Source organism: Pelecanus crispus, chromosome 7 (assembly GCF_030463565.1).
Source record: "Pelecanus crispus isolate bPelCri1 chromosome 7, bPelCri1.pri, whole genome shotgun sequence".
Lineage (NCBI taxonomy): Eukaryota > Metazoa > Chordata > Aves > Pelecaniformes > Pelecanidae > Pelecanus > Pelecanus crispus.
In genome coordinates this window covers 3,460,808-3,488,683 of record NC_134649.1, presented here as the reverse complement: position 1 = coordinate 3,488,683, position 27,876 = coordinate 3,460,808, and the positions used below count along the sequence as shown (strand labels likewise).

General features: G+C 46.5%; 1 protein-coding gene across 1 annotated transcript; it reads right to left on the bottom strand.

Moving 5' to 3' along the window:
- Nucleotides 1–712: 712 nt before the first annotated feature.
- On the bottom strand, nt 713–26,337 carry DPP8 (dipeptidyl peptidase 8). Its single transcript, XM_075713537.1, has 20 exons — nt 26,313–26,337; nt 23,895–24,164; nt 22,155–22,267; nt 21,019–21,192; nt 19,936–20,104; nt 18,569–18,679; nt 18,059–18,187; nt 15,961–16,022; nt 14,812–14,912; nt 13,504–13,681; nt 12,018–12,177; nt 10,483–10,562; nt 8,304–8,456; nt 7,522–7,657; nt 6,585–6,730; nt 5,567–5,713; nt 4,656–4,808; nt 2,419–2,561; nt 1,567–1,678; nt 713–964 (listed from the first exon to the last, which is right to left on the bottom strand). The coding sequence occupies exons 2-20, from the start codon at nt 24,151–24,153 to the stop codon at nt 842–844; spliced, it is 2,649 nt and encodes an 882-aa protein (XP_075569652.1). The 5' UTR covers nt 24,154–24,164; nt 26,313–26,337; the 3' UTR covers nt 713–841.
- Between the last annotated feature and the right edge of the window lie 1,539 nt (nt 26,338–27,876).

Genomic DNA, 27,876 nt, shown 5'->3' with positions numbered 1-27,876 from the left:
AAATTTACAAAGTTTCAGCTCTTTGACTTAAGTTAGTTTGTATCTCAGAATAAAAGACTGGTATGCCTATATCACAGTAAAATATCATTTCACTTCCCCACTGAAATCAAGTACAATCAGGATAGGATCTCAAGCTGCTGAAAGTAAAAAAAAAAAACAAAAGAGTATGATTTATCCTGGGGAGAGAAGAAATCATTGAAAAGAACCTGGCATCAACTGAACTGAATCCAAAATTCAAATTCTTTAGGAGGCAGCTTAAAAGTCTTTCTTCTTAAAAAACAATTAACATCTAGATAGGTGATGTGTCTAACTTGTGACCAGCTTCTAAGGAGTGAGACACATCCCCTTCATGAAGCATAAAAGCTATATGATAGCATTTAAAATGTAATACAAGTTGTAACCATTCAGGTAAACTCTTGCTGTGTAGCGAGTATATCATCCAGTATTACATAATAAGATACCAAGGAACACACTGTAAAAATTCATCAATCATGTCATAATGCTTTTAAAAAGTGAAGATCTGGTGCTGTAGAAGTACATTATTTTCCATTTCAGCTCCTCCCCCGAGAGAACACCCATGGTACTGCATTATACCACAGACATTTGATTTTATTTACATGTTAAGCTTTAAAGTTATTAGGTCACCGTACTTTAATTTCCTGTATGGCACCAAATTTACTTTTAAAAAAGTGTCTCTGTGTGTGTATGTGTGTGTGTGTGTGTGTACACGCGTGTACATGTGGCAGGCACCAAAATGCAACGTTCCATCCTATTTTCTCTAGTTTCCTACATCTCCTCGTTCGGTAAAGCAGCCAGTGGAGCAGAATTCTGCAGAGGTCAGTCACATTGCCTTCAGGGCAGCAATATGAGAGCCCAGATTCTCTTGCAAGTAGTACAGTAGATGGAGTTCATAGTGCTCTCCCGACTCGGGTACCCTTATACTGTGTCTCTCCTGAGGGTAGATCTAAAATATAAAATAAAGTCATAAGCATCCACAAAAGTTGCGGGCACCAACAGTTAAACCGGTCCCCAGAGCCACATTCAAAATGTTCATGTAATCTCTCTGCGTTAACTCCGCACTGAGCTAATACACCACATCCTCCGTTGCCTGAACCCAGAGACAACCCGCTGCACCCTCTAATCCAGCTAGTGCTGTGCGGAGGTGATCAGCCTGGCTGAGCAGAGAGGCAGAGCCTGTCCAGAGCCATCACATAAATCAGCATGCTCCCGGTGCTGCAGCACGGTGGGGGATACCTGGGCTACATCCGCACAGAACCAGCAAGGTTTCATTAAATGCAGAGCCCCGCTCCACGCTGCACAAACACTGCTGGACTGCCTCCAGACTGCAGATCTCCTTGGGAGCAGCCTTAACTGCTCTTAACTGCTCATTTGCCTAATTTTTTTTTTTGTTTATTCATAAAATCTTCCTTTTAAAAAAATGTTAGGCTCAAATACTACAGTTTCATCCTACAATTCCAAGCTGCCCAGCACAGCCACGTTACAAGTTCTGATTTTGGACTCCTCAAAGACAGACACATTACCTTTACATCCTGGTTCTGGCCTTACCTGTAAGTCATACGGTTTCCCAGCTCTCACTAAAAAGCTGAGCAAAATACTTGTGTGTGCAAAGTGAACATTCTCATCCAAGAATCCATGTAGCAGCAGCAAACGGTTTGGTCTGAGAAAAGCAAGAGACAAACATTTCTAGACGGCTTCCCAGAACCTGACAGTCATTTCACAGTCCACAAACATCCCTTCAAGAACACTCAACAGAAAAAATTGTTTGCATTGAAGACAGCAATTTCACTATTGTAAATTGCTCTAGACAGACGTGTCTCCCAAACTTACTATTTCCTCCTCTAAATGTTCTTCCCGCATACGCACATCATGGTCAGACCTTTCAGCTGTGTACCTTCTTTATTCTCAGAAGTATTTTCTAGCTTGGACATTACAACGGCTTAAGACTTGCTCAAGAATCCCTGCTGATTTTCAGCTCTTCGACAAGAAAGCCCATGGTCTCAGCCTGCTCTGCAGACAACACTGTGCTGATACAACCTTAGAGCATGCAGAAAGCATTCTGATCAACTAATTTTTGTCTAGCTTAATGTGGCTCTAAAGTGCTAATCATATAATTGAAGATATGTTTGTCATTTTTTTAGACATAAAAGATAGTCTTTAATTACAGCTAGGATAAAAGGGATTACATGGAATGGCCTGTAATTATGCAAATGTTCATTCCAGTCTATTAAGCTTATTAGTGTTGGGTTTTGGTCTTTTTTTTTTTTATCATTATTATTTAATACTAGCATTTGTGATTCCAGGATTCAATTGCCAAGAAGAGGGAGATAAAAATGTGTCCACAGGGCTTGAGCTTTGCTGGTAGGAAAAGTAGAATGCAAGAACCACAACCAAACTTACTCAGAAGGAAACTTCTCAGCTTGCATGGCCACCGAACCTAGGTAATACCCCTGCTCGTTGTGATCTGGGTGGCCCATGTAACGCTCTGTGTAACCAGTGTCATAGAAAATCCACAGCGTGACGGGTGCTCCGGCAATGGCGACCTGCAAATTCAACAGGGCTCTCAGCATCGGGAGGGGAATGACAACACCTGAGCCCCTGGTCTGCAGGTGTCCCTCCCTCCCGCGTCTCCATCCCAGTGCAACTGTAATTGCCCGAAACACACCGGTAAGTTTACAATCCACAGCCTGCAGTGGAAGAAGAGAAGCAATCCTCGCTCTCCCTCCCACGGTTCATACATACTGGCACAGTTCAGCTATGACCTACATGTCTGTAGGATCTTCCTTGTTTTCGGCATAAATCAGAAGCGACACTAAACATATCACCTGCAAGGCCTGCTGAGGGAAGTGGATGTTGTCCAAAACGCAGAGTGCTCTGCTTTCGGGTTGCAAAACCTTTGTTCATTTGAATGTCTAACAGAAACTGGGATCGATAGCTCCCTAGAACTCAGCAAACTACCTTGCATAGCTACCACCAGCTTGCAGAGAGGCTTGTGAAAAGACAACCAACAAGAAAAAAACACCACCAAAAACCCCTTTGCAAGGCAGGTGTTTTTAAAAGTAAAAATCTAACAATCCTTAAGCACTTGAGAGAAGTAATTATTAACCCCCCCAGAAATATTCAGGTTGGACTTAGACAAAGCAAGAGCAGCCACAAAGATCAAAACGCATCCCAAGAGCACTATCCAGCTCTTACATCTCTACCTGAGACTTGCCCGACAGCAGTCTGGCCATTTACTGTAGTGGTCTAAAGTCACGTAATCACAAGAACCTCTTTTCATTACCGCTCCCCATCCCCTGGTTGCCCTCCTGGCTGCTTCAGGACACACTGCTTCGAAGCAGCAGGGGCAATGTGATCTGAGAATAGATCAGTCTGCAAATAAACTATTCTTTCAGGGCAGGAAAGAGGGGAGGAGGAAAAGAAGGTGGTGTCATTTTTCAGCAGGATCATCTCCCTTAGTTGGGTCACAGCACAAATAGCTCCGCTGACACAAAGCGGGCGACAGCTGAGACTATATAAGATACCTTCAGCATAGGTGACCTGAGATTGGTATAGCTATACCAGCACAGTTCAGTTATTGCAAGCTCAACAGTCCAACAGCTTAAAGCTCTCTTACACAGTTCCAGGGAGGGAATATCCTTCTGTGCTCAGCTGAATGGGGTGAACGGTTGTTCCTCCTCACCGCAGCTTACAAGAACAGACTCCCAAATATTCCAGTAAAATTGGCCTACCTGAACACCCCCCCACTCCTCTTACACACCAGGCTTCTGGGATGGCAAACATGTTCTGCCCAAAAGCACCCTGCTCGCATTAATGCGGGAAGCCTCATGGACAACACCACACCTTCACATCAGGTCAGGATTATGTCTGGTTCATTTGGAGCCAGGGGAAGCAAGCGCAGTGATGGTGCAGTCACACCACGCTCTTTGGGGTGGTTACACTCAAATAAGACCACCACGCTCTCCTGGGGAGGAAAAGCTGGAAATTTGTGCAGGGAGGTTGGGAAGCGCAGCACTTAATCGCACAAATGCATTTTTCTGATTTGAGGCATCTCTGTTAGTATTAATTATTGGGGCTGGACTGGTATCGCTGTCTCTGAAAAGCTGAGTCCCATAGCTGTACCAGTACAGACTCAGTGTGAATACCAGTCCCAGACACCTCTCAGAGCCTAACAGTGACAACAGGCACATGGAGGAAGAGCATCTCATCCCCGTGCTTCACACAGAAACAGAAGTGGAGAGAACTGAAGAGACAACCCAAGGTCACACAATAACTTCTAACTGCTCTGGCAGTACCCACTGATTGCTGGGTTTAAAAAGTACTGTGGCTTGTTAGCAGGCACTAGCCTTAATGAGTGAATAGATTTTCAGATCTGTTGTCTGTGAAATATCAAAAAACATAACCAAAGCCTGGAAGCCTAATTAGAAATACCACAGAAGAAATGTTTGCTAGAGAACCAACTTCTCTGAAGTCACCCAAATAGAAGAGTCTTGAAGAAAACAGCCAGAGCACTGTGTCCTCACTTGTCTAGAGCAAGCTCAGAAGTCTTCATGCTGTGAACACCCATGGGAGGTTACACGATTAAGGGAAAAATTCTGTCTGCATCACCAGAATAAGTACTCAATGTATGAACATACCCTGAAGATATCTGACCTCTGCATTAAAGCCATAAGAGAGAGGTAGCCTCCGTAGGACCAGCCATGAATGCCAACACGATCCAAATCAATGAAGTCATACTGCGATGCTAAATACTGCAGCCCTTCCACCTGGTCATCAATTTCTATTTGTCCCTGGGAGGGGAGAGAAAAAGGTAAGTTTTGTTACTTCCAGACAAACATTACATTCTCAGCATTTCCAAAGGTAACCACTTTCAGACCTTTGTTGCTTCTGTTTGTGCAGCACCCAACCACACGCCACTGTGCTAGGCACGTTACTGAAAGATGACCCCTTTCCCCCATAAGACAATAAATACTTGCTAACCCCCCCTCTTAACTACCATTTCCTTCATTTGTCTCCTTGCTTGGGGACGAGTAAGATTTTTCAATGTTTTTGCTTTTTGCTGTGACAAAAGGAAGGCTGCATTCTAGCTCTGTGCATGAAAATGCCATTCCCAAGACACGGAGAGCTACGCTGCAAGGCCCTGCCTGCCTGTACACACAGCCAAACACACTCACCCTCTCCAGCCTGACACAGGAACTGCCCAAAATAGTAACCCATGCTGTGAATGAAACTATCCTGCTTCATGAAGCAGCAAAGCATATCTGGTGGGAGTCAGAGACTCTGTTATGAACCACCTTGTGTTACGCCTGCCAAGCTGGAGTTGACTCGCAACCTCAAACCCTGACATAGTATCTTACCCACATTGAGCGTCTTTCCTGCCTCAAATCCACACTGCTCAACTAAACACAGTTCCCCTCTCCAAACCTAGGCAGCGTCACACAGGCAATGCTGGGCATCTGTGCCAAGTCAGCGCTTCAGCTCAGATAACACCAAGACTCAAACGTGCCTCTGGCTGAAAACGAAGAGCCAGACTCAGAGCTCCACTTACCATTTTGTATTTAAAGGCTCCTTCAAACTTCAGCCCTCGGTGGCAGGATCCCCTGTTGTCAATGACAACGACGACGTAGCCTAAAGAGGCCAAAGTGTTCAAACGGAAATACTTGATTCCTTTAAACCGATTGTTCACTAGCTGTACCTGGAATAGAAGAAGGGCAGTGACACAACCACATAAGTAATGGAATCCAGAGGTCACCTCTTAATCCAATTTCAGACTGTGTTTGTATTTACCTTCCTTTAAATGTTTTATACATTTTTATAATGTAAAGTTTTTGAGATCCCTACTCTCTGCTGCAGGATTCCTTCTCCCTGCTTGTGGTCTGCTATGAAACAAACTCTCTTCCCCCAGTAACAAGCGGTTCCGTGTCACGGATATGAAGAGCTGAACTGAGCTCCACTGCAGCTCCTAAGGGCATAGAGCAAGATGGGCAACTGCTGACAGCACAACCCAACCCCGAGCCCTGCAGCTCTGCTCTCCACTCTCTCCGTTCTTTTCCAGGAGAAAACCTTTCCCTTCACCAAGTCTCACTCCAGCTGCCTTGGACCATAGCAGGGCACAGCAAAGTTGGGGGAACCAAAACAGGGGTAAGGGGCTCACCTTCTCCTACTCGACAGTGGGAAAAGGAGGATGGGGAAGCACGCTCTCCTGCGCACACACTGGCAATGGTCAGTGCTAACAGAGAGCTCCCCTCACATACACACAGGGGAAGTGGGAACAAAGAACATGAGCCCCTACAGAGGAGGGGGAAATAGAACAGGGACTATCTGCACCCCCCTTTCTCTCAGCTCCGGCTCTGCTACTCCATACCTGTTCTCAGACAAGCGGCAGTGCCTCGATCTATGACGTGGAAATCGCGACCGCTTACAGCACCTTCGGCCAAGCAGCTAGTCACCAAACAGGCAAAAGGCTGCACACTGTCCTCAGCACAGAGCAGGAACTGGTCATACTGGAGAGCAGTGGAGTGACCCAGGCCAGCCTGCCCCACTGCTCACCAACATGCCACACTCACCTGAGGCCCTCCGTAGATGAAGAGCACAGTGGGGTACTTCTTTCCAGGCTGCAGATTGTGAGGTTTGTACATCATCCCGTAGAGCGTAAACCCCGTGGAGCTCTCAAAGGAGAACACTTCTGGGGGAATGTAATCGGGAAGAGGGCCTGCCAGAGAAGGAAACAGAGTCTGGGTTAACAGGGAACAGATGAGTAACGCATCTCTGCTCCAGATCTGCCCCATCACCAATCTCCCTGCAATCCCAGTGGAGCTCTCCCACATTTTCCAGTGGATGTGGCTGGGAACACGCAGAGACTGGGAATGCCCCTGCTCTAGGGGAGCTTTCTCAGTCCTATCACATTCACATCCCTGCTCTCCTCTGAACAATAGTAACTCTTCTCCCCTGACACAGCCATTACAGGTATTCCATCCCTTCCTAACCCCACTTAGGGCTCACTGCATCAATACACAGAAAGCATAGGATATAGAGTATGCCTTGGGGAAGGAGAGATGAACAGGAACAGAAACAAAATGGAAAAATAAAAGCCCAAGAGCTGTCTCACAAAGACACGAGTAGGAAGCAGCATTTAAGGAGTGTATGCCTCTCCACAGAGGCCCAGAAGCATTATATATGCTCATTAGCAGCCATATAGCACAGAGTAAACGACTGCACTTAAACCCCTCCCCAATGCTAAACCTGGCTTTCTACAGTTTCTACTGGCTCTGGCAGCAGAAACTTAGTGATTTCCACTCTAAATTCCTTCATGGGCAGTGTACACCTATTTGTTGCTGAGCTGAAAACGGCACTCAAGGACTTCCAGGAACTCCTCACACAAGCATGAGTTTCAGAGACAAGTCCAGTCACCCACAACAGCAAACCTCAAGAGAGGATATTCTGGGATAGCTTTCATTCTATGATCCTGGTTGCTCTTTTCCAGTTCCTTATCCATGCCGTTACCTGCTGAATCTAAAATGGTAGCCCAGAATTCCTTTGTCCTATGAGCTGCATCATCTTCAGGTCCTGTCAGCCGGTAAAGTGACACACAGTGCGGGTTCTTCTGATTACTGTACTTGCTGATGAACATATCACAATCCTAGGGTGAAAAAGAACATTGTCTTGAACTCCTTAGTGCTGAGGCACAAGCAAAAGTGATCACTTTTTTCTGCATTTAGATCTTTCAGAAGATATTTATGGACCAAATTAAACCAGAAGTCTGGGCTCTTTTGATAACAGCAGATAAACTCTGAGAAGCTACGGTCTTTAGCAACACTCAGATATTAACACTCCAAAGCCAAAAATACACCTGCAAAAACCAACTGCAGCATGAGGACCTTGTCACACATCCTCTTCTGGGTAAAGCATTCCCAGATGAACGGGCTACTGCCCCAGATGCCTGGAACCCCACCCAACACTGCCACAGGCTCATCTCCCTGGCGATTGCTCTATAGCCTACTCCAGGCGAAAAGAGCCAGGCTCAAACAGTTTCAAACAATTCATCCTGGCTCCTTTTGCCTGAGGTGAGCTGAAGAGCAACTGAACTGGGAGGTCAAATCTGGTTTCCAGGGTGTGTTTACGCACTCACTGTACAACGGACAGGAGCACACAACACAGTGTAAAACCTACTTTTGTTACATTCAAATAAAACCTTGTCTGCTGCTTGATGAAGCACAAGACTGGCGATAAGCCACAGCACACCCAGCCAGCCCTGCCTGTACAGGGCCTCACAGGCAAACAGGTACCTGGCTGACACAGCAGGCGTGAGAGTAACCGCGTTCCGTCAGCCGCTTTACTTCTCCAGGATTCTCGTAGTTAACAACGTACAAGTGATGCTCCAAAGGTGAGTCTTTTGTGCCTTGAAAGTACACCAGTTTTTTGGCTTCATCAACATAGATCTGTCAAAACCAAAACAACACGTCCCTCAACATTCTTTCTTGCCAAAACAATACCCAGTTCTACTGCCTCCAAGTCACCCCCCCGCCCCACTTCCATAAAGCTGAGTTACCACCCAACAATCTGCAAGGAATAAGCCAAATGACTGTTCTTACTGTCCACAACTCTGTCGGTTATGATTTGCACTTCATACCTTATTGGTCAGCTCTCTCACGCAGGTCCTTTACTCTTCCCAGTCTCCCCTATTGTTTGCTATGCTAAATAGAACCATGGAACACTTTGGATTGGAAGGGACCTTAAAGGCCACCCAGCCCAACCCCCTGCAGGGAGCAGGGACAGCTTTAACCAGATCAGGTTGCTCAGAGCCCCGTCCAACCTGACCTGGAATGTTTCCAGGGATGGGGCCTCCACTGCCTCTCTGGGCAACCTGTGCCAGTGCTTCACATTATAAAGAATTCTTCCTTATATCCAGTCTAAATCTACCCTCCCTTAGTTTAAAACCATCACCCCTTATCCTATCGCAACAGGCTCTGCTAAAAAGTTTGTCCCCATCTTTCCTACTGGCCCCCTTTCAGTACTGAAAGGCAGCACTCAGGTCTCCCCGCAGCCTTCTCCTCTCCAGGCTGAACACCCCCAGCTCCCTCAGCCTGGCCTCATAGCAGAGGGGCTCCAGCCCTCGGACCATTTCTGTGGCCTCCTCTGGACCCGCTCCAACAGCTCCATGTCCTTCTTGTGCTGAGGGCTCCAGAGCTGGACGCAGGGCTCCAGGTGGGGTCTCACCAGAGCAGAGCAGAGGGGCAGAATCCCCTCCCTTGACCTGCTGGCCACGCTGCTGGGGATGCAGCCCAGGACACGGTTGGCTTTCTGGGCTGCGAGCGCACATTGCCGGCTCATGTCCAGCTTTTCATCCACCAGTACCCCCAAGTCCTTCTCCGCAGAGCTGCTCTCAATCCCTTCATCCCCCAGCCTGTATTGATATTGGGGGTTACCCCAACCCAGGTGCACGACCTTGCACTTTGTGAACCTCATGAGGTTCACAAGGGCCCACTTCTCCAGCTTGTCCAGGTCCCTCTGGATGGCATCCTGTCCCTCAAATAACTCTGTCCCCCATTCTTTGTCATCTTCCCACTCTTCAGACCCTTTCCCAAATCACGTATGATATAAACCCCCCCAGAAAAAATCAAGGCAGTAAACCCTGACTGACTGTAAACCACTGCTATATTAAATATTCCTCAGTTGTCCCTTCTTTTTGAGCAGTCAGCAGAACAGATTCAAATGCAGGTCAACTTGCACACCTCACTCCCTAACCCCATTTCTAATTACCATTTAGGAAGGATTTCAAAGACCTTTACAAAGTCCAAATCAGTCAAACCTCCCTCCTTAAACTGCTATTCGATTCAAATGATCAATGAATTAATACAGCTCAGAGCAAGAGCAGCAGCAGTTTGGGGAGCATTCCCTCCCTCCCTGTGCAAGCTCACAGGCTACATGGAACATAAATGCTGTATTCTGACTAAAAAGAGACAGGGCTAATAGATTTATGCTGATCCCTCCAACAAGTATCTCTTGATTCCAGAACAGCAGCTGGACACCATCATGACACCTTGCTGCTCATGGAACATGTGGAATTTCCTCGCTGCTGCCTCACGGTATTTTTGCTCCCGTCTCCTCCTCTTTAAGCCTTGAACTTAGTGGGGAAAACTCCTTCCTGACAAGGATCCACACAGGAAGATGCAGGAAAAGAAAGCTGACTAATATTGCCTGTGTTGCTTTCCCACAATGCCAAAATCACAACCTCTGGTCCAGAACAGCATATCAGAGGCAGAGAAGGATGAAAGCATGCTGTAGACCAAAAAAACCCACATGATACATATGCTCAAACTCAATACCAGGGAATGGCAAGGTCCACTCTTCTCAGGGAGAAGAGCCTCACTAATGCGACACGTACTGATTTGCGAGGCCCCAGAGACCATCTCCCTGCAGTGGTGCTGCCTGCAGGATATCCAGGCAGCAAAAGCACAGACTTACGTTGGATCCGTGTCTGCCGAGCACTTCCCATTCTCCACTGGTAATCGCTATCTCCTCTTTGATGGGGCACTTGAAGTCACCTGCAAATAACCAACATCCACACAGAGATTTTACATTTTACAAAACACATGGTCACAATAATACTTCTTCCTTCCAAGTTTTTTTACTAGACTAAACCCAAGAGCAACCTGCCTTTGCAGAAGACCCACACCTCTACCAGCTCCCCAGACAAATGTTAGGGCTAGTTACTATTTAACATTCTGTGAAATACACGTTAAAGGATTCACAGGATTCAACCTGAGGCTTGGACAGCTTGCTTGCCCTTTTTTTTTTTTTTTTTTAAACGTATTTTGTCACTTGCACAGAAATAGAGGTACTGAAAAATGGGTGTGCAAAAGGAATCTTGGGTGTCAAAAAAATGGGGAATTTTGCAACAGGTTGGGGAACACCTCTGCTTTTGTAAGATGGTCTCATTTCTCTCAGAATAAGGGAGATTTAGCAAGAAAAATAAGTTAGGTGCATTCAGAGAAATCTAATCAACGCAGGATATAATGCCATCTGGAAAAAAAAAAACAAACAACAGTTGCACGAAACTAGGACCTCTAGTAAAATCAGGTGTATTTTTTGTGCATGCAGAGCTCAGTAAGTGCCTTCAGCACACACCAAGTAAATTAAGTATCGTAGCATGAAACTGTAAACTGTGGAAAAACCACTCCAGGAGCTTTGCACACACCTATATCATGCATCTGAGCAAGACCAAACTTTGACTGCAGCTCAGAAGCACATGGTCCTTAAAATTTTTTCTGCTTGAAATGACTCTTCCTGCATTTCCATTTGCAACAGCTGCCACTGCTTTTCTCCTACTAACATCTCTGTCTACAGCAATACCGTGATTGTTTTTAAGAGTAGAGAGGAATTCTCTGAATAGTTGTCATATCACAGGTTTTGCTGCCAAGCACACAAGTTCATTTTAAAGGGACTAACATGTGGGCCCGCTCAGACAGCGAGGCCCTCTACGGACCTTTTTACAGGGTGTTCGAACCGTGCTCTTTGTCAGCCTCTCTGCGACCAATCTGCTTGTAAAGGCTGACAGGGACTATGTTGGTTTTCCTTGCAAAATCAAGTCCTGAACCCAATGTGCATCTATTAGATACACTGGACCCTGCACACCAGAGGTAGCCATATTACTGCTAGGATGATTAACCTCTGGCAAATTCAGTGCACAAACAGTCCCAACATTGACAAGGAAAAGCCACCTGAGTGCATTTCACAGTATCACAGGGAGCTTGTTTCCCATCTGATTTTTTGAAACTTTTCCCTCTAGTCCATGAGGAAGAACCACGGTTAAAACTAAGGCATGCTGAATACAGATTCAGTATACAATTTCAAGAGGAATGACTGTACAGTGAAGTGCTTTCCTGGACAACAGCAGGAGTTTCCAATAAGACAATAATTCCCGCCACCTAGAAGGACTTTTATTTCCTCACTAGTCAGCAGCAAAAGCCCAATTAAAGCAAAAGAATAATTTCACTCACTTGGAGCAGGGAGGCCTCCACATGACCGTTTATACTTGCTCTCCTTCAAAACCGAGATGACTTTGTATAGGTGCCGGAATCCTGTTTTACACTCAGAGGCAAAAATGAACTCTATCTCATCTTCATGGGTTTGAGGGAAAACATAGAAGATATCGTGGATCTGCAGAGACAGAGCAGTGGATTGTCGTTATCAGTAGGACTTGGGCACTTAAGTCACACATAATAAGTTCCTCTCACTGGTCAACACAGACAAGTTCACACTAGCAGGACGCAGCCTGTCCCTTACTGGGAGAAGCAGTTATGCTTATGAGCCAGGGGGTGTCTGCAGACAGTGGCCACATATGCTGCACAGTTCCAGGCTTTCTGCTCGCTGAACTCTAATTTCTGGCCAGCAAACTAATTAAGTTTTTCTGCACCTGCCTTTCTAGCTTGGATACAGAGGTGGGTCCAGCTCTGCAGACAGCATATAAGAGCCATCCAGAGAAGCCAGAGTTCAGTGGCCTCCTCTGTCCAGTGCTGTCTAGAAGCCCACAAGTGAAGGGTTATTTAACAAAAGATGAGCTGCTACCATCTTCCCACTGATGAAGATGACAACTCTTGCTTCAAGGGACAATCTTTTGAGGGACTCGGGAGCATTCATCTGTACAGTATGAGCTGCCAGTCAAAACCCACTCCAGCCAGTAAAATTCACAGAGAACGGACAACTCACTGCACCATCCTGAAACCACGCACACTATTACTAAGGAGAAAACATGGTAACCTAGAGAGCACTTGCTGTATAGAGATCATTCACTGGAAGGCTTTGTGCAAATGCTCTCTGCTGAAAGATCCAACTACCTCTCAGTGATTGATGTTCCCAGGCCTTCCTGCACCCTGGCACACCTCCAACGGGATGTCGTTTTAGGGACATCGATCTTTATCTGCAGAAGTGCGAACAGCACTCGTTCTTACAGCATTAGCCTAGCACACCGATGTCCGGTCTGACAGCACAGGCCTTAGGGCCCACCTCCGAGAACATTACACATAAATCTATTTCACCAGACCGTACGTAGTTAAGGAGGGGTTTTAGTGACTGTTAGCAGACTCTCGGGACTTGTTCACCCAACATCATCTAGACACGTCTTTGTTGACTGAAGAATACTTCATCTGCTGGCACTGCTGTTGGTGAACAACTGGCACCAAGAAGCGGAGGGTGTCAGTGGGTAACACTGCGGACAAGGGGCTGCCCTGGAACACCAGAGCCCTGGGCTCTGCTCCTAGCTATGTCTGACTGCTGCGCGGTCTCAAGCAAAGCAGCTCTGCTCTCACATCCCAAATCCCTCTGCTCTACATACTGTTTTTCACAGCAGAAAGCACAGAATATGCACAGAACTTGCACAATGGGAACATTCTCCTAGGCAGCACAGCAAGACCAATGTTGTTCAAATGCTACAAATAGGGTCTTGAACAACAAACTGTCAGAGAAGGCTGAAATTCAAATTCTTACATTTATCCAGATGTCTGTTGTTTCTTCATAAATAATGAAAGGTGTAACAGAATCCGGTACAGCATCGATAAGTTTCTGTCTTTCCATTGCATCATCTTCTGTGGGGATGAATAATGCAGGAGGGATCAAGACTATCTGAAGTCGAGTTTGGGAGCGATCCAGTAAGATGGACCAGATGCTGTTGAGGAGACAAGATATTAGAGAAAATAACATGCGACCATGAGTATTAGACAGGTCTGAAAACCTCGACAGACACTCATTAGCACTAGGCATTTTGAGGGAGTCAAGAATGTTCAATTTCAGATTAAGCACAAAGCCACATGTAAAATTGTACCCACATAAACAAATCTCTTCCACAACACAAGAACTTATTTCACTTCATTTCAATACTGCCTAAGCACTGCCGGTTCAAAAGTTTAATTAATTCTATTCTCCCAGATTTGAATTGTGCTTTAGGGGAGAAAGAGAAGAGAAAAATCAGAGCGAATAATGAAGCAGAAAAATTTCAACTGAAATTTCAGGACACTTGTGAAAACACTAACGTTTAAAATCTATACCTCGCAGAGAACAATACTGGCACCTAAATGGCCTGGCAGCAGACCCTGCCATACTTCTGATGACTTTACATGTAGCTCTAACAATAGTCCCGCAAAAAGCAAGATAACGGAGCAAATGTACCCCTGCATTTTTTCCACATTTGGCAGGGGGCACGGGGAGTAAATTAAAAAGGTGAAAGCCATCTTTAGATTCAAGAACTGGAGAAGTGCAATTCTGGAGAAGCTTCTGGTCAGTTAGAAACACTGTACTACATGATCTACAGGGTTAAAAATGACATGCAAATGTAAGTAGCACTTACAGCAGGTTTTCTGATCAGTAAGTCTGGTCAGCAAGGATGGTCCAGTGGTTAGGGCGCTAGCCTAGGGCCTGGGGGACCTGGGCTCATTTCTCTCCTCAGCCACAGACTTCCTGTGTGACCATGGCAAGTCACTTAGCCTCTCTGGGCTTCAGTTCCCCATCTGTAAAATGGGGATAATAGCACTGCACTCTCTCTCACAGGGATGCTGAGAGGACACATACATCAAAGGCTGTGAGTGCCCAATACCAAAGCAGTAGGGCCAGGTACCAGAGAAAGAGACAAGGAGGACTCTGTTTTGGTTTTTGGAAAAATCGTCCCCTTTGCACAAACAAATTCGTAGCAACGTAAAAATGAAAGCAGGCTTAAGCTTGAAGAAGACAGAGACCACTACATTCTGCTTCTAACTGCATTGCCCCAAACCCTCTAAGCAGAGACAGGATTAACATACGCACTATTTTCCTTCTGGCGTCCACCCAGCTCTAGCAATGTACTCTACTCCTTCAAAGAGGATCTCGAACGGCTGAACTAGCTCTTTATCCACAACATCTGCAATCTGTTGACAAAGCAGCAATTCAGTGACACTGAGATGAACCCCCACAACCAGTTTTCATGCACGACGAGAGTCTGGACACAGAAGACTTCTTCCGTGCAGCTCATGCAATTTAGATTGTTCAGCCTTTGCAACACAGGGGATTCAACCCCGCCTGTAGCCAGACACCAGCATAGCAGGAGAGCTGCACACTACCAGCACAGCCAGGGCTGGGACTTGAGAAACCTGGATGCTGCTCATAAATCCATCGCTCATCTTGGACAAGTCATTTGGACACTCAGTTTCCCCATGTAAAGGGGAGGGGATTTGTACCGAGCTATTTTGTAAGGTGTTTTCATTGGTAGATGTTGAACATCCTGCATGACATCCAGTTATCAATGTGGTTCTAATTCACGATACACAGATCTGCAGTCTGTCCCTGCTGGGACTGGGAACAAGTCACAGTGGTACCCGAAGGGTCCTGATGGCTTTCCCTGCCTTTGCTGGCTGACATCAGCATTGCTATCCCAGCAAGTGGCTGTCGATGGCTGAAGTAGCTCAAGAGTAGAGAGAATCCCAATAGTATATGGCTACTACTGTATCTGTTTAGTAAGATTAATTTCCCAACTGTCCAAAGGTCTTGGACTGGGCTATGGAAATTTCTGCATCTGTTAAAAAATCCCAGGGTGAAAGCAAAGTTCATCTCTTTCCATATGTTCATGCTTTTGTAAGGTGATTTATTCTCTTTGCCATCAAATTTTCCCAATATCTGCAGCCAATCAAGAGATCTGTCACATAAGAAGGTCTAACCATCCACACCTAAAATATTCTGCTCTGCAGCTGAGTTCATAAACCAGCGGTAGGGAAGGAAAGCACAGCCTGGAGAAATACTGCTGCACACACAGACACCAAGTATCTGCATAGGAATGAGCCAAGTGCACTGCCTCCAGAGAAGCCATTAAGCTATCACACCAAAGAAAGTTTATTTCTACTGAACTGGAAAATGAATTTTACCAAAAAAGAATCACAGAAATCATATTTATTTGGAAAACAAGCAGAACATAGAACTTACTCTGTCTTCCGCACTGATTGTCACTTCACATATCTTGAAAGTGACCTTTGGATTTGCTGTACCTATAAAAACAGATGTTAGTAGTCAGGCACCAATTGTTTGCTTCCAAGAGGGCAGACTTGAACTGTGGATTACTGTGGTGTTATTCATACAGAACTGGAAAAGGCAAATGCTCTTTGATCAAATAGCCGACTTGCATGTGTGAGAGAGAGCACAGAACCAGGCGGGGAAAAAAGAAACTGCAAACATGAGGCAGATTCAGTGAATGTAATCCTGCAAACAGTTCTGACCAAGAGCCATGCTACTGTCACAGTCGGTCTTCTCTCCCACAGTCAAAGGATGCACGTACTAGTTGGAAGTAAATGCTCAGGAGCAATCAGGACAGCAAAGCAAGCTTTGCTTTGCTGTTTGGCTGTTATTCTCAAGGTGGTACACAGAAAGTGATCCAGTGCTAAAAAGCACCTGTGAAAATTAAACGGTGAAAATTAAGCACTTAAAAACCTACTGCCATGACTAGTGCAGTTAAGATAATGAAGCTACATATTTGTATTGAACACTGAAAATCTAAAGTTAACTCTTTACAAAAAGCCTGCACAAAGCAGCAACTCATCCGGCTGTACAGCATTGCAGTGCTAAATGCTGGGGCCTGCTCCACAGCAAGAGAAGAGGGACTAGGAAGAATAAAGCTGCTGACAGCTGATCCACAAGAAGCTATGTGTAGCAAATTCCACGTACTCTGGATATTCTCAAGGCTGCTGTGAAGTACTCCCACTTGATCAAACTGGTTTATACACAAAAACTGATGCACTGAGGCAAAACGACTTGCCTTGGGCCACAGTGCTGGCCTATTTAAGTACTTATGTTCTCCCTGGGAAGAATTTTCTCCACTACCTCAAGCTTTGCCCTCATAACAACCCACAGAAAAGGGCTATTGCCCCTCCAGCTTAGACTGGAAATTAAGGCCCAGAGATTAAAACCTAGTGTTTTGGTTTTGGTTTTTTTTTTTAAAGGGATTTGGACTTTGGTTGGCTCATTTTCCTAAACTGCTGAAACTCAGCATCGAACAAAGCTATGACAAAATACCCTCAGAAATCTGGGTGTACACAAGCACCGAAAAAACACAGGGAGTCTTCTCTCTCTTCCCAGGCTAACAGTGAGCCTTTCTTCCTCCTTAAAACAAGTAGTATATCAAGATCACTAGCAGAAAACTTTTCCCAGCGGATCAGGGAATCTGCAAGATCTGAATGAATTCTGCAGCTTGGGAAGGTCAGACGAACAGACGATATTTCTCCAAAAAATGAAGATTTCAGGAGTGAGGAAAGCGGGTGCACCACTGTTATATGTGAGCAATATGCCCTGCTCTAACAGCAGGGAAATGTCAGAAGAACAAGGGTCAGATTGTTCAAATTTACCTCATACACCTGACACATGTCAGTGAATCAGCCCCCAGCAGGTCTGTGTAAGCCCCGCTTCCCTGCTTCCAATGGCATTCCACTTAATATGCTTCAAGCCTGCCCTCAGCCCTTTACTGCAGAAGCCTCCAGATCATTTACTCTTTGAAAATATGACAACAGGGGCTTTTCCTGGTAGGCTGTAAGCACGGCGAGTTTGTTGTTCAAAGTCCAAGAGCAATCATGGAGACCAGAGTCCTTCAGAACTTGAACTACCAGGGCACTGCCAGCAGCTAAACAGAAACCCTCTCCAAAAAAATCAAAAGGCCATAATTCTGCAGCTACTCCCTCGGGGACACAGGGCTGTAATGAGAATCGACTCCTAACAACTCAGATCTGCCAGGATCTGAGACAGCAGCTCCAAAATAGTGACGATCGGATAGGGTTTCCGCCAACTCCTGAGACACCCAGACTCAGAGCTCTTAGTAACCACATAGCTGGAATATCAGCACAGTCACCAGTGACTAATCTAACCTCCACAGCAGCAGTTTCCCCAACACATTTCCAGCACCTGGACACCAATTCAAAGACTACTCAACGCCTCTCCAACGACCCCCTGCTCTAGGCTAGGAGAGTCACTGCTGTCAGGCACATGGAATAAAATATGTGTCTCCCAGAAACAGAGACGTAAAGTGTCAGGGTCTCACCAGTTTTGGGGTACCGGAAGGAATCTGTTCTTCTTGTCTCCAGCATGGGCGATGTGACATGAATAATTTCCACCTCTGACTCATCATTCTCTTCATAAAGAATTCGAAGAACTTTACCCCCATTCAGTGCTGTAAATGAATTAGCATTCCCTGGTCAGAACAGCTCTCATTATCAGTTATTGCAGGCATCAATATTCTCTCAGGAGCACAAGCAGGTTGGAAAGATGAATAAAAATCCAACAGAGTCTGTGATTCATGTTTCATTAAGCAAAACACTCTGAGACTCTTAAAACTCTTACCACTGTTCTGAGAAGGAAAGTCTCTTCCCCCAGTAACATGTGCTCACAAGGCCACTGTAACACGCCCACCGCTGCAGATAGTTCAAAGGGAGCTACGAGTATAAGGTTCCTGTCTTGCATGAAGACAAGTAACAGAAAAAAATAACTCTGCACTGGACAGCACAGCAAGACTACTTGTGTCTGTCAGACACACTGGATCCACCACACTTACCTGGCTGTGCCTTTGGGCTCCACCAGTAGCCAGTGTATCTGTCAAACTCCTCCTGCAGCACGAAAGTAGCCACACCAGCAGATTTTGGATCTTCCTCAACATTGGCCAGTTCTAAAAAAAACAGACACAAAAGAATTAGTTCATGATGTACTGCAGAATCAAATCAGTTCTGCATTATCCCAACCATGGCCCAAGTTCACCCCCCAGGAACAATTACAAGATAATAAATCTGACTTCTCAGCAGATTTGTTTTCTGCTTTCACCCTGCTCTGTTGATTTATTTAGGGAGGATCTAATCCTCTCTGACATGGCAGCTTCTTTTAGGAAAGGAAAGCCATCCTCCCTGCTTACTCCTAACCCAATTAGTCTCCCAATTTTCTGTGTACTAGTCAAAGAAAGAAAATGTTCTCGCTACCTGAGCTCAGTGAATTGGAACCACAACTTTTAAGAAAATCACAGGAAAAAAAAAAAACCAACAAAAACCAAACCAAGCCTTCTGAACCACTGAAACTGAAAACATCAACATTCAGAAAAATGAAAGCATCAGTATTTCATTCACTGTACAAACCAGAAGTAACAGACTTACATAACATCTCAACATGATGACATATCCATAGGGCTTCAATATTTTTCCTGTTACCCTGGAGGTAACTTAGCAGCGCTCCATAAATAATAATCATCTGAGAAGGAGTCATTGCTACAGTTTATTTTTAATGTACTTACATAATATTTTAATATATAACACTTAAATAAGCTAAAGCATTATTATAAAGTGTCAGAAATTTTAATTTAACTAAAATTTAAATGACATGGTTTAAGTACAAAGTATGATTCATATATAAAACGCAACAGATCTTTAAAAAGTGTTTTATCCACAATTTCCCATTTTCCTTCCTTCAGGATACATGTCTAAAATAGAGTTGGAGAGAGTAAGAAGCGAGGACCTAAGTTGCTGAGTATGAGGGGCCAGCAGAAGCCACAGTGCTATTCAGAAACTGTCTATACTGTTTCTAAAAGGCCTGCAGCCTGATTTCACTGACAGAAACTTTCCTCCAGCTCTGTTCCACCCACAGCTCCTCCACACAAAAAAGGCTGTTCCAGTAAAATGGAATGTGCTGCGTTTCAGGAGAAGAGCCCTTCCATATGTATTCAACAAATAACTCGCTCTGCCAGATTCCACAGTGCAGGGAAAAGAATCATCCCACAATATTTGCACTAGAAGAAACACGTAGAATGTGACAAACAAGGTGGAACAAACAGTGTCCATTCCCCCGGATTTCAGAAGAACCCCTAGTGCCATTGCTTAATTCAGTCTAGCAGGAACAAATGCAGAGGAGGTGCAGAGATTTTAATTCAGGATGCATTACCATTGTGCACAAATGTTAGCCTCCTTTCTTCTCTGGTTTCTATATTAGATATCCAGATGTCATTGCTATGGATAAATGCAATCCAATTTGGATCAGCTGGACAAAGCTTGGGATCCATCCGGATGTTTGGACAACTGGTCTCTACCAGAATGGGTCTTAAAGGCTGTTGCTGTTTGAAAGAAAAAAAAAAAAAAGGCACAGTAAATAACGGTAACACATGGACACTTACAGAAACTAAACTGGATTATCAGAAGGTCTCTAAGACCACAGTAGAGTGGACGCTGACTTCAAATACACAGGTTTACAACAGAGGAATCTATCAATTTTAAACACATGAATATACCATGCAGATATTTTATAGGGAAAGTTGTGCTTCTACCACGGTTGCACAGATCCCACCAGGGCCTCTTTCACCAGTGCTGAGGATTAGCCACAAATCAGAAGGCAGCTTGCCTAGAGAAGCCTGGCACACTTTTAAAAACAGCACCCTAAAAAGGGGCTGGCAGAACATACAATCTTGTTCTCCAAAGTCAACTCAGGGTACAGTAAATTCCTCCTAACAACAGGGTTAGACAGACATCGGGCATTTGTTATAATAAGAAATTATTTCAGCTTTGAAGTCCAGCTTCAGCACCAGCAGAGTAAAGGCTGCTTGTTCTGCAAGTTATACAGCCAAACCTGGTAACACACACAGTGCTGACTGCTGAACAGTGACCTCTAAACCACAGCTTGGGAACAAAAGCTGCCTCTGATGTGACTTCTGACTACACGAAAGAGCACGGAGCACCACAGCCTTTGTGTTGCTTTTTATTGGCATTGCTACTTATGAAACATCAACAAAATCTGGTGTCCTGCTTTGCTGCCATGGTTTCTACCATTTCTTGTAATTCTCCATCTGAGTTTCTACCACCACAGAAATGCATCCCTACAGAGGACTTCTCTGCATTTCAAGGGCTGTCAAGGCTACTTGCCATGCTAATACAGCATCACTGATGATCACGCTCTACTTTCGCCCCAAGCCAAAGGAGCTTCTAGCCAGAGGAAAGCAGTACTGCAGAAAACAGGGGAGGTGAGTAAACTCACAGTGAATCCATGAGGGCCTCCATCTTTTACGTGATAAATTCCACTCCCAGCCTGAAACAGAAAGGTGCCGCTTTCTCGGTGGTAATCGTAAGAGGCAATCCCAACGGTGCCAATTCGCTTCCTCTCCCGCAACAACTCCTCTTCACGGGAGTACATCCCATAGTCCAGAATGGCCTGAATACGGGCAGAGAAGCACAATCAACATCTCTGCTCTGCGTGTCTTACTATACTGTCAGAGCGTCTCTGCATGCCAAGCTTCCAGGAGCAGATGGCTGTGCAGACACCCTCCTCCTCCAGAATCCTGCTGGCGGCTAGAAGCCCGCTCCTGCTTGTGCCTCTGCCATCAGCACTTGTAGGTGCGGGCCGTGATCGGATCCTACACAACCGTAAACCTGATAGCCACTTCGCCCGTAGCAAGCGTTATTTCCAATATACACTTGTATAAGAAGGATCAGACTGAAGGTCTGTTATTTCTAGAACGAGCAGGAGAGTCTTCACTAACTTTCGCAAAGATACACAGTGACTGGTCTGGTGGGAGGAGAGCACAGCATGAATTTTATGTCTGGCTGACAGCCTCAGGAAATAACATGGGAAAAAACACACCTAATTCCACAGGGGGTTTGTCCCACCTCCTCCGACCCGCCATGGTGCATGGGGTGGGACTGATGCGGGCTCGCTATGCACAGAGGTGAAAAGGGGGCACACATCCCAGTGAGTGGGAAAGGGATCCTCTGCTCCAGCATGAGTCACGGAGCCACTGACTGAGTGATCCTCAGGGGGACTCTTCACTTCCCCCTGCAAGACAGTGATTATTGGAGACTACAGGCTCCTTCAGCAATCCCCAGGATCTCACAGCAGAGAATTTGATGCAAATCAGCACTTGCAATCTCTGCCGGCAAAGGAGGAATCATCCAGCGCGCACAGGTTTTATTTATGACGCACAAAGGCTGTAACTCCAAACACCGGTGAGAAAGCTGTGCTTGTTTTTGACATGGCTGCAGGGTTAGCCAATACAAGGGGAATCTTAACATGTTTCAGACAATAAACTCCAAATTTTAACGATGGCTTATAGGTGCAACCCCAAAGCCTGTGTACTTGCTACGCCACCAAGAAGCGAGAAAGAAATCAGGACCCACCGGAAAAAGATCCAAAAGAGGCTTCCAGGAAAGCAGCAGGACAGCAGCTTTGTTTATGGTTTTGGGAATTTCAGAGTAGAAAAGTGTGTTCTCCCTGTTCTCCCCAGACATTGCTATTGTGAAAGTGAGAAGAAAAAGAAAAAACAACACCACACGTGTATTAGCTTTCTGTTAATAATGCAAACGCTCTCAAAGGATACCGAGGAACAGTTTCACAGGCCCTTCCTACCAGAGAAAGTACTGACAGTCTCTGCACTGCAGCCTCGCTCTGGGAATTCCCTGCTTCACAGAAATGCAAGTCATGGAGCAGGCAGAGAACAAGAGAATACACCCAGGCTTACCCCATGCTGCCTGAACCATATCTGTGTCTTCCTGAAGGCTGGGGGCCCTTTTATTTTATAAGCTTTTAAAATCAAGGAGGGCCTTTCTGCTAATTCCCCTGCCTGGAATACAGCAGCTTGTGTTTCAAAGATAATGTCTTTTTAGGAAGGTTTGAATGTCCCTTTCCTGCTCCTCTCCCTCAGCGCTATTCAGATTTCTGTAAAGCTCCTGCCAAGGCACACGGGGATCAGCCCAGAGGGAGCCAGAGGTGCCCCGGGAAAGGCCAAGTGTGACCTATAGCTCAGCAAATGGCACATAGGAAACCAGAGCTCATCTCCGCTGGGGTCAGCCTTAATCCACCCTCAACATGCTTGAACTCAGCATCATTCAAGGATTATGAGCCCCATCCTCTGAGAAGGAGAAAGAGACGTATCGGCAGCTTTCTGACTATGTCACTGCACAGCACATGCAAAGACTCTGTGAATCACAAATCAGAACTTAAGCAACTAGCCTGAGCAGCAAGCAATGGGGCTAGAACATGGTTCCGGCTCCTAGGCCTTTGCTCTGGCCGTTGTTTCTCCCCTTAACCCAGTTTTTCAAGGACTTGCGTTCAGCTAGTGCAGCTTTTGACAAAAGCATTCCTCTAGCATGAGGCATGCTCCAAAAAGCCACCCAGAAGGTTGCTCACAGTATCATTTACAGTGCCAAATCACTTCAAGCACAGCTGCAATTTAGAAATGCAGGTATATCAGGTGAACACTAATTAGTAAAACAATGCAGAAGTGAGGCTCTGAGGCAAGAGCAATACATTACATTAAGTTCTTCATTATCAAGACCAAAATCATTGAGAAAAACATTTACTCTTTAAGCTGCCCCCACCCTACACTGCTATTTATTCCCTCCAGAATCCCTGGAAAACCTACTCCATCAGTAGCTGAGGCACAAAGGACTTTCACAATTCCATTTATAATCTCTGTTTTGGAAGGAAACTTTGAAGGAGAAAAAGGTTCTACCCACTAGTTGTAATTAAGAGAAAGGAGATCAAACGGGCACAGCTTTTGAAGAGGGGATATCGTACTTGGAGTGAGAAAACGGACTGAACAGACTTAACCCAGACTGAACAGACTTAACCCATCCTCCCAGCTAGGGAATATGCCCCAGGGGACACATCACAGTTCTTTTCCAGCTCCAAAAGGCCTAATGGGTCACCTCCAACCACACCAATTCTGTGGGAAATGACACTGCAAGCGTTAATGCGACATTATAATCACGATCATGACATTTGACCAGCCAATCTGTCCTGAAATACATTCTGCTGTATTTAACTGCTAGAAACATCGAACTCTCAAGTACAGTCAAACCCGAACAGCCTCTGCAGTGACTGTTTAGTCAAGAGGCAGGCTGTCGCATCAAGCTTACCCAGATAGTAGATCCTATCAGAATGAGGTCCTTCAGGATCATTTTTCTTCACAAACGTGAAGTCGTGAGGGGCTTTTGCCATCATGTACCCATGATACTTCCGCGTATCTGTGAGCAGTTTCCGAAGCTGGCTCCAGGAATGTCTCTCTACATAGAAAGGTTCCAGTTTTGGCTGTTCCTCTCTCTGGACCTCCTCCTCACGGCCAGCAGTTTCAAAGATTTCAAGGCCCGGCTGTTCAGTTTCCATGGCTGCTGCCATGTTGCATGTTTCTGGAAGAACAAAGTAGCAGAGGTTCAGCACTGCCTTCCAGCAGCCCAAAACCACACCACAACAAAAGCACCATAAGAAAACCACCATTTCATGTGGGGAAAAAACCCACAGCAGAGTGGAGAGGACTAGGAAAGAGATTTCTGCTTTGCAAAACAGGCTGCCATCGCTCAGCCTTTCAGTATGGGACTAAGAACTTCATAGAGCAGCACAGATTTATTGTTGTTTGCCTTTGCCACCGCACCACATGCCAACTACTCATTTCAGTTCACAAAGTGGATAAATTCTTCCCCGTTGAGCTCCTACCTGCTTCTTCCTCCCCGTGAACTGCAGAAATACCACCTCGCTACGCTGATACCAGAACAGGGGATGATTAGGACTGCAGCAAGATCTGGGACAACCAACTGCTTAGAAGAAACAACCTTAGTAGTTGATTTGGAACCATCAGGCCATACACAATGGGCCTAGGCAACTGCAGGCTCTTATTCCCATTTTTCTCCTATAATTTCTTGGGTTGGTTTGCTCCTCCTTTCAAACAAAGCTCAGAAGGGTCTGACAACGATCATCACTACTGTATTATCTCAGGGATATAATTACAAGTACTGCATGAATAAGACTCTTCCAGAAGTGTGAGGTAATATCAGAATAAAGGGGGGACAGCAAAAAAAGCAGTTTCCAAATAGATTTATCTGCAGCATAAGTCTTATCCTCCCGAACAGGTTGTTAATTTAGTAGATATCGCTTCCTGCAGTCAGCTGTGCTTTACAAAGCAGATCTGAGCTGGAATAAACAGCCCAGATGTCTGGCAAGAGGAAACCGAGCCCTTCCACTGTAAATCCCAGATCTGAGGGCAGCTCCAAAAGGATCCAAGCTATAAACTCCCACCACATAGTTCATTACTGGAGAGACCAAGGTGTAAGGATTGCCAACGCTCAAAAGGAGAGGTTGTTTCTATATATAGAATGGAAAGGCTGCACAACTGTTCTGCACGCCGCTAGGGCAGAGCTTGGTGGCCTGAGCCTAAAAAAAACATTAATACAGACTAAATAAAGCATTCCCATGAGGCAAACAGGCACTAAAGAGCCACTGAATCTCAAGGCATGGGCTTGGGCAGCACAGCGGCCCGAGGCAAAGCTCCTGGATGGGCTGGCTCTCCTGCAGCTCCCCACAGCAGCTGGGATATCTGTCACAGGTGAGCGAAAAAGAGAAAACCTACACCTTGGACCAAAGCCATTTTAACACAAACTGCTAAAAGCAAAGCAGGGCAAGTCTGGATTAAAAGTTTGGTCCCACCTTGGACAAGACGAACACAACAAACACAGCTCTTTCGTCTGAGCTATTTACAACACAAAAATATGGCGCAAGTTAAACAGCCCTGTAAAACTGGAAGGAGAGTCCAAACACGTACACAGAACACTGCTCGGCTCTGCGTTAGAAACTGATGACAAGAGTTCGATCCTGAATCACAAAACTCTCATCTAATTTGCAGAATATCAACCAAGAAAAATCTCCTTTCCCCACCTACACCCAGATGCTGGTATGTCCTAACCCGATCTACTTCTCACACTCCTCTCCCAAGAAAAGAGAGAGGAAACGAAGAGTGGCAGACTTTAATGGGCAAACAAGAGCGAGCGCTGCTGCCCAGCAAGGCGATGTTAGCCCGGGGTAAGGCGAGGATCTGCCTCCCGGGAGATCACTGCGGGATCTCTACTGCAGCCACTTTCTGCCACGTGAAGCGTTTTATTTCCACCTTCCTGCAGCCAACAAAGAGAGACCGCCGCATCCTTCACACCAGCTCAGGGGACCCTCCAGCACGGCAACACCATGGGAGCTCTCGTACGCGCAGGGGCAGGTGGGGCCTGACGGGGTGAACGGCCACGGGCCTGCCCTTGCCGCCGAGGTCGGAGGGAGCGGACAGAGCCCAGGAGGGGCCCTCCGCCGCCGGGAGCAGCGGGAGGCCTGGCGGGGGGCGGAAAGCCAGGCCGCCCCGGGACAAGCCGCCCCCTCCTCCTCCTCCTCCTCCTCCTCCCACCCCACGGGGGGCCAGCAGCTCCCCCCAGGACGGAGGAGGCGGCGGCTCCGCTCCCGGCAGAACCCCTCCCCCGGGAACCCCGGGCCCCACGAGGGTCCTCACCCACCCCGCTACTCACGGCGCTCCGCGGCGGCGACGCTGCCAAGCCGCCCCGCCGGGCCGCTTCCGCTTCCGCCAGGAGGGGCCGCGCCGAGCACTGCGGGGGCCGAACGAGGGCGCCGCCTGCCGGCCCGGAGGACCGGGCTGCGGGGAGCCACGGGGCGGCGGGGTGCGCAACACTCCCGGTGCACCGGGACACATTCACCCCCCTGCACCGGGACCCGGGACACATTCACCCCCCGCACGGGGACCACGGCGACCCGGGACACGTTCACCCCCCGCACGGGGACCCGGGACACACACACACACTACCCCACGCACAGGGGTCGAGTCACGCAACCCCCCATGCACAGGGATCCTTTAGTTTCAAAAATCGGGGCCTTTTCCACCAAAAAAAGCTAGCATTTCCATGCTGACGTGCTTCCCACTGAAAAAAAAAAAAAAAAAAATCCCAGCTACTAATAATACATGTTCAGCCAAGGGCGCCCACAGGTTCCAGTGCCGTGCGCTCCCCACCAAATGTTTCTATACATTTGAATTTCCCTTCACAAAGCCAAGCTGCTTTTTGTAAAGCAAACTCTTTTTTGATCCACTATAAACCAGGAAAGAAAAAAAAAAATCTGCTGCAGGTGCCACCTCCTAAATGAGTGCACAAGAAGCAGCCCCAGGTCACACGCGGACTTGACGGCTGGTTTTCCCACACCAGCTGCTCGGGGGCTAAAAGGGGTACATGGGGTTTGCGTTCCAAAATAAAGCAGCCTGGTACCTATTGCTAGAGCTCACCCATCCCTCCGCAGCGGCTTTGCAGCCCCAGGGGTTGGCAGAGGTTGGAAATCCTCTGCTCAGAGACAGGCTGAGGCACGGAGCTGGCGTCTCTTACCCACACGATGTGCAGATTTGCACAGAAAACCCTCTGTGGGAGCACGAGAAAGTGCCCCGAAGCTGGGAGGGAGAGATCATAGAATCATAGAATCATTTAGGTTGGAAAAGACCTTTAAAATCATCCAGTCCAACCATTAACCTAACACTACCAAGTCCACCACTAAACCAATTAAAGGTAGAGTAGGAATTTCATGTTTCCTGGCTTGGTGGCTGGATTATTTATAATGAAAGTAAAAACTAGGAAGCATTAAGGTTGGAAAGGATCTCTAAGACATCAGTCCAGCCATCAACCCAACACCCCCATGCCCACTAAACCATGGCCCAAAGTGCCACGTCTGCCTGTTTTTTGACCACTTCCAGGGATGGGGACTCCACCACATGCCAAGCTGGGACGAAGAGGAGGGTGAACAGTGTGGAAGACCACGGGCGAGGTGCCCTTGCGTGAGCTGCTAAGGGAGCGAGGGATGGCCTTTCTATCACCCAAATCAGTGCTGCCCTTTTTCATCCTTATTAGCAGCAAGGTCTTGGGGTACATCATAATTACAATGTAAGAGTTTAAAAAGGTTGGGGCACGCTACAGAAGGCACGGTATTCTCTACATTTTTATCAGCCCCCCCGGTTATGGCCAAGATGGCTTGGGAAGCTCTCCGCGCCCTCGCAGCAGGCTGCCTCTCGGGGAAGACCCGCGGCACGGAGGGAGG

Excerpts from the sequence above, each read along its gene's own strand:
- DPP8 (XM_075713537.1), bottom strand. The coding sequence starts at position 24,153 with ATGGCAGCAGCCATGGAAACTGAACAGCCGGGCCTTGAAATCTTTGAA. Across the intron at positions 1,679-2,418 it reads GCTGAGAAGTTTCCTTCTGA|ACCAAACCGTTTGCTGCTGC; the intron begins GTAAGTTTGGTT and ends TGCTTTTCTCAG. Across the intron at positions 965-1,566 it reads GGAAACCGTATGACTTACAG|ATCTACCCTCAGGAGAGACA; the intron begins GTAAGGCCAGAA and ends TTTATATTTTAG.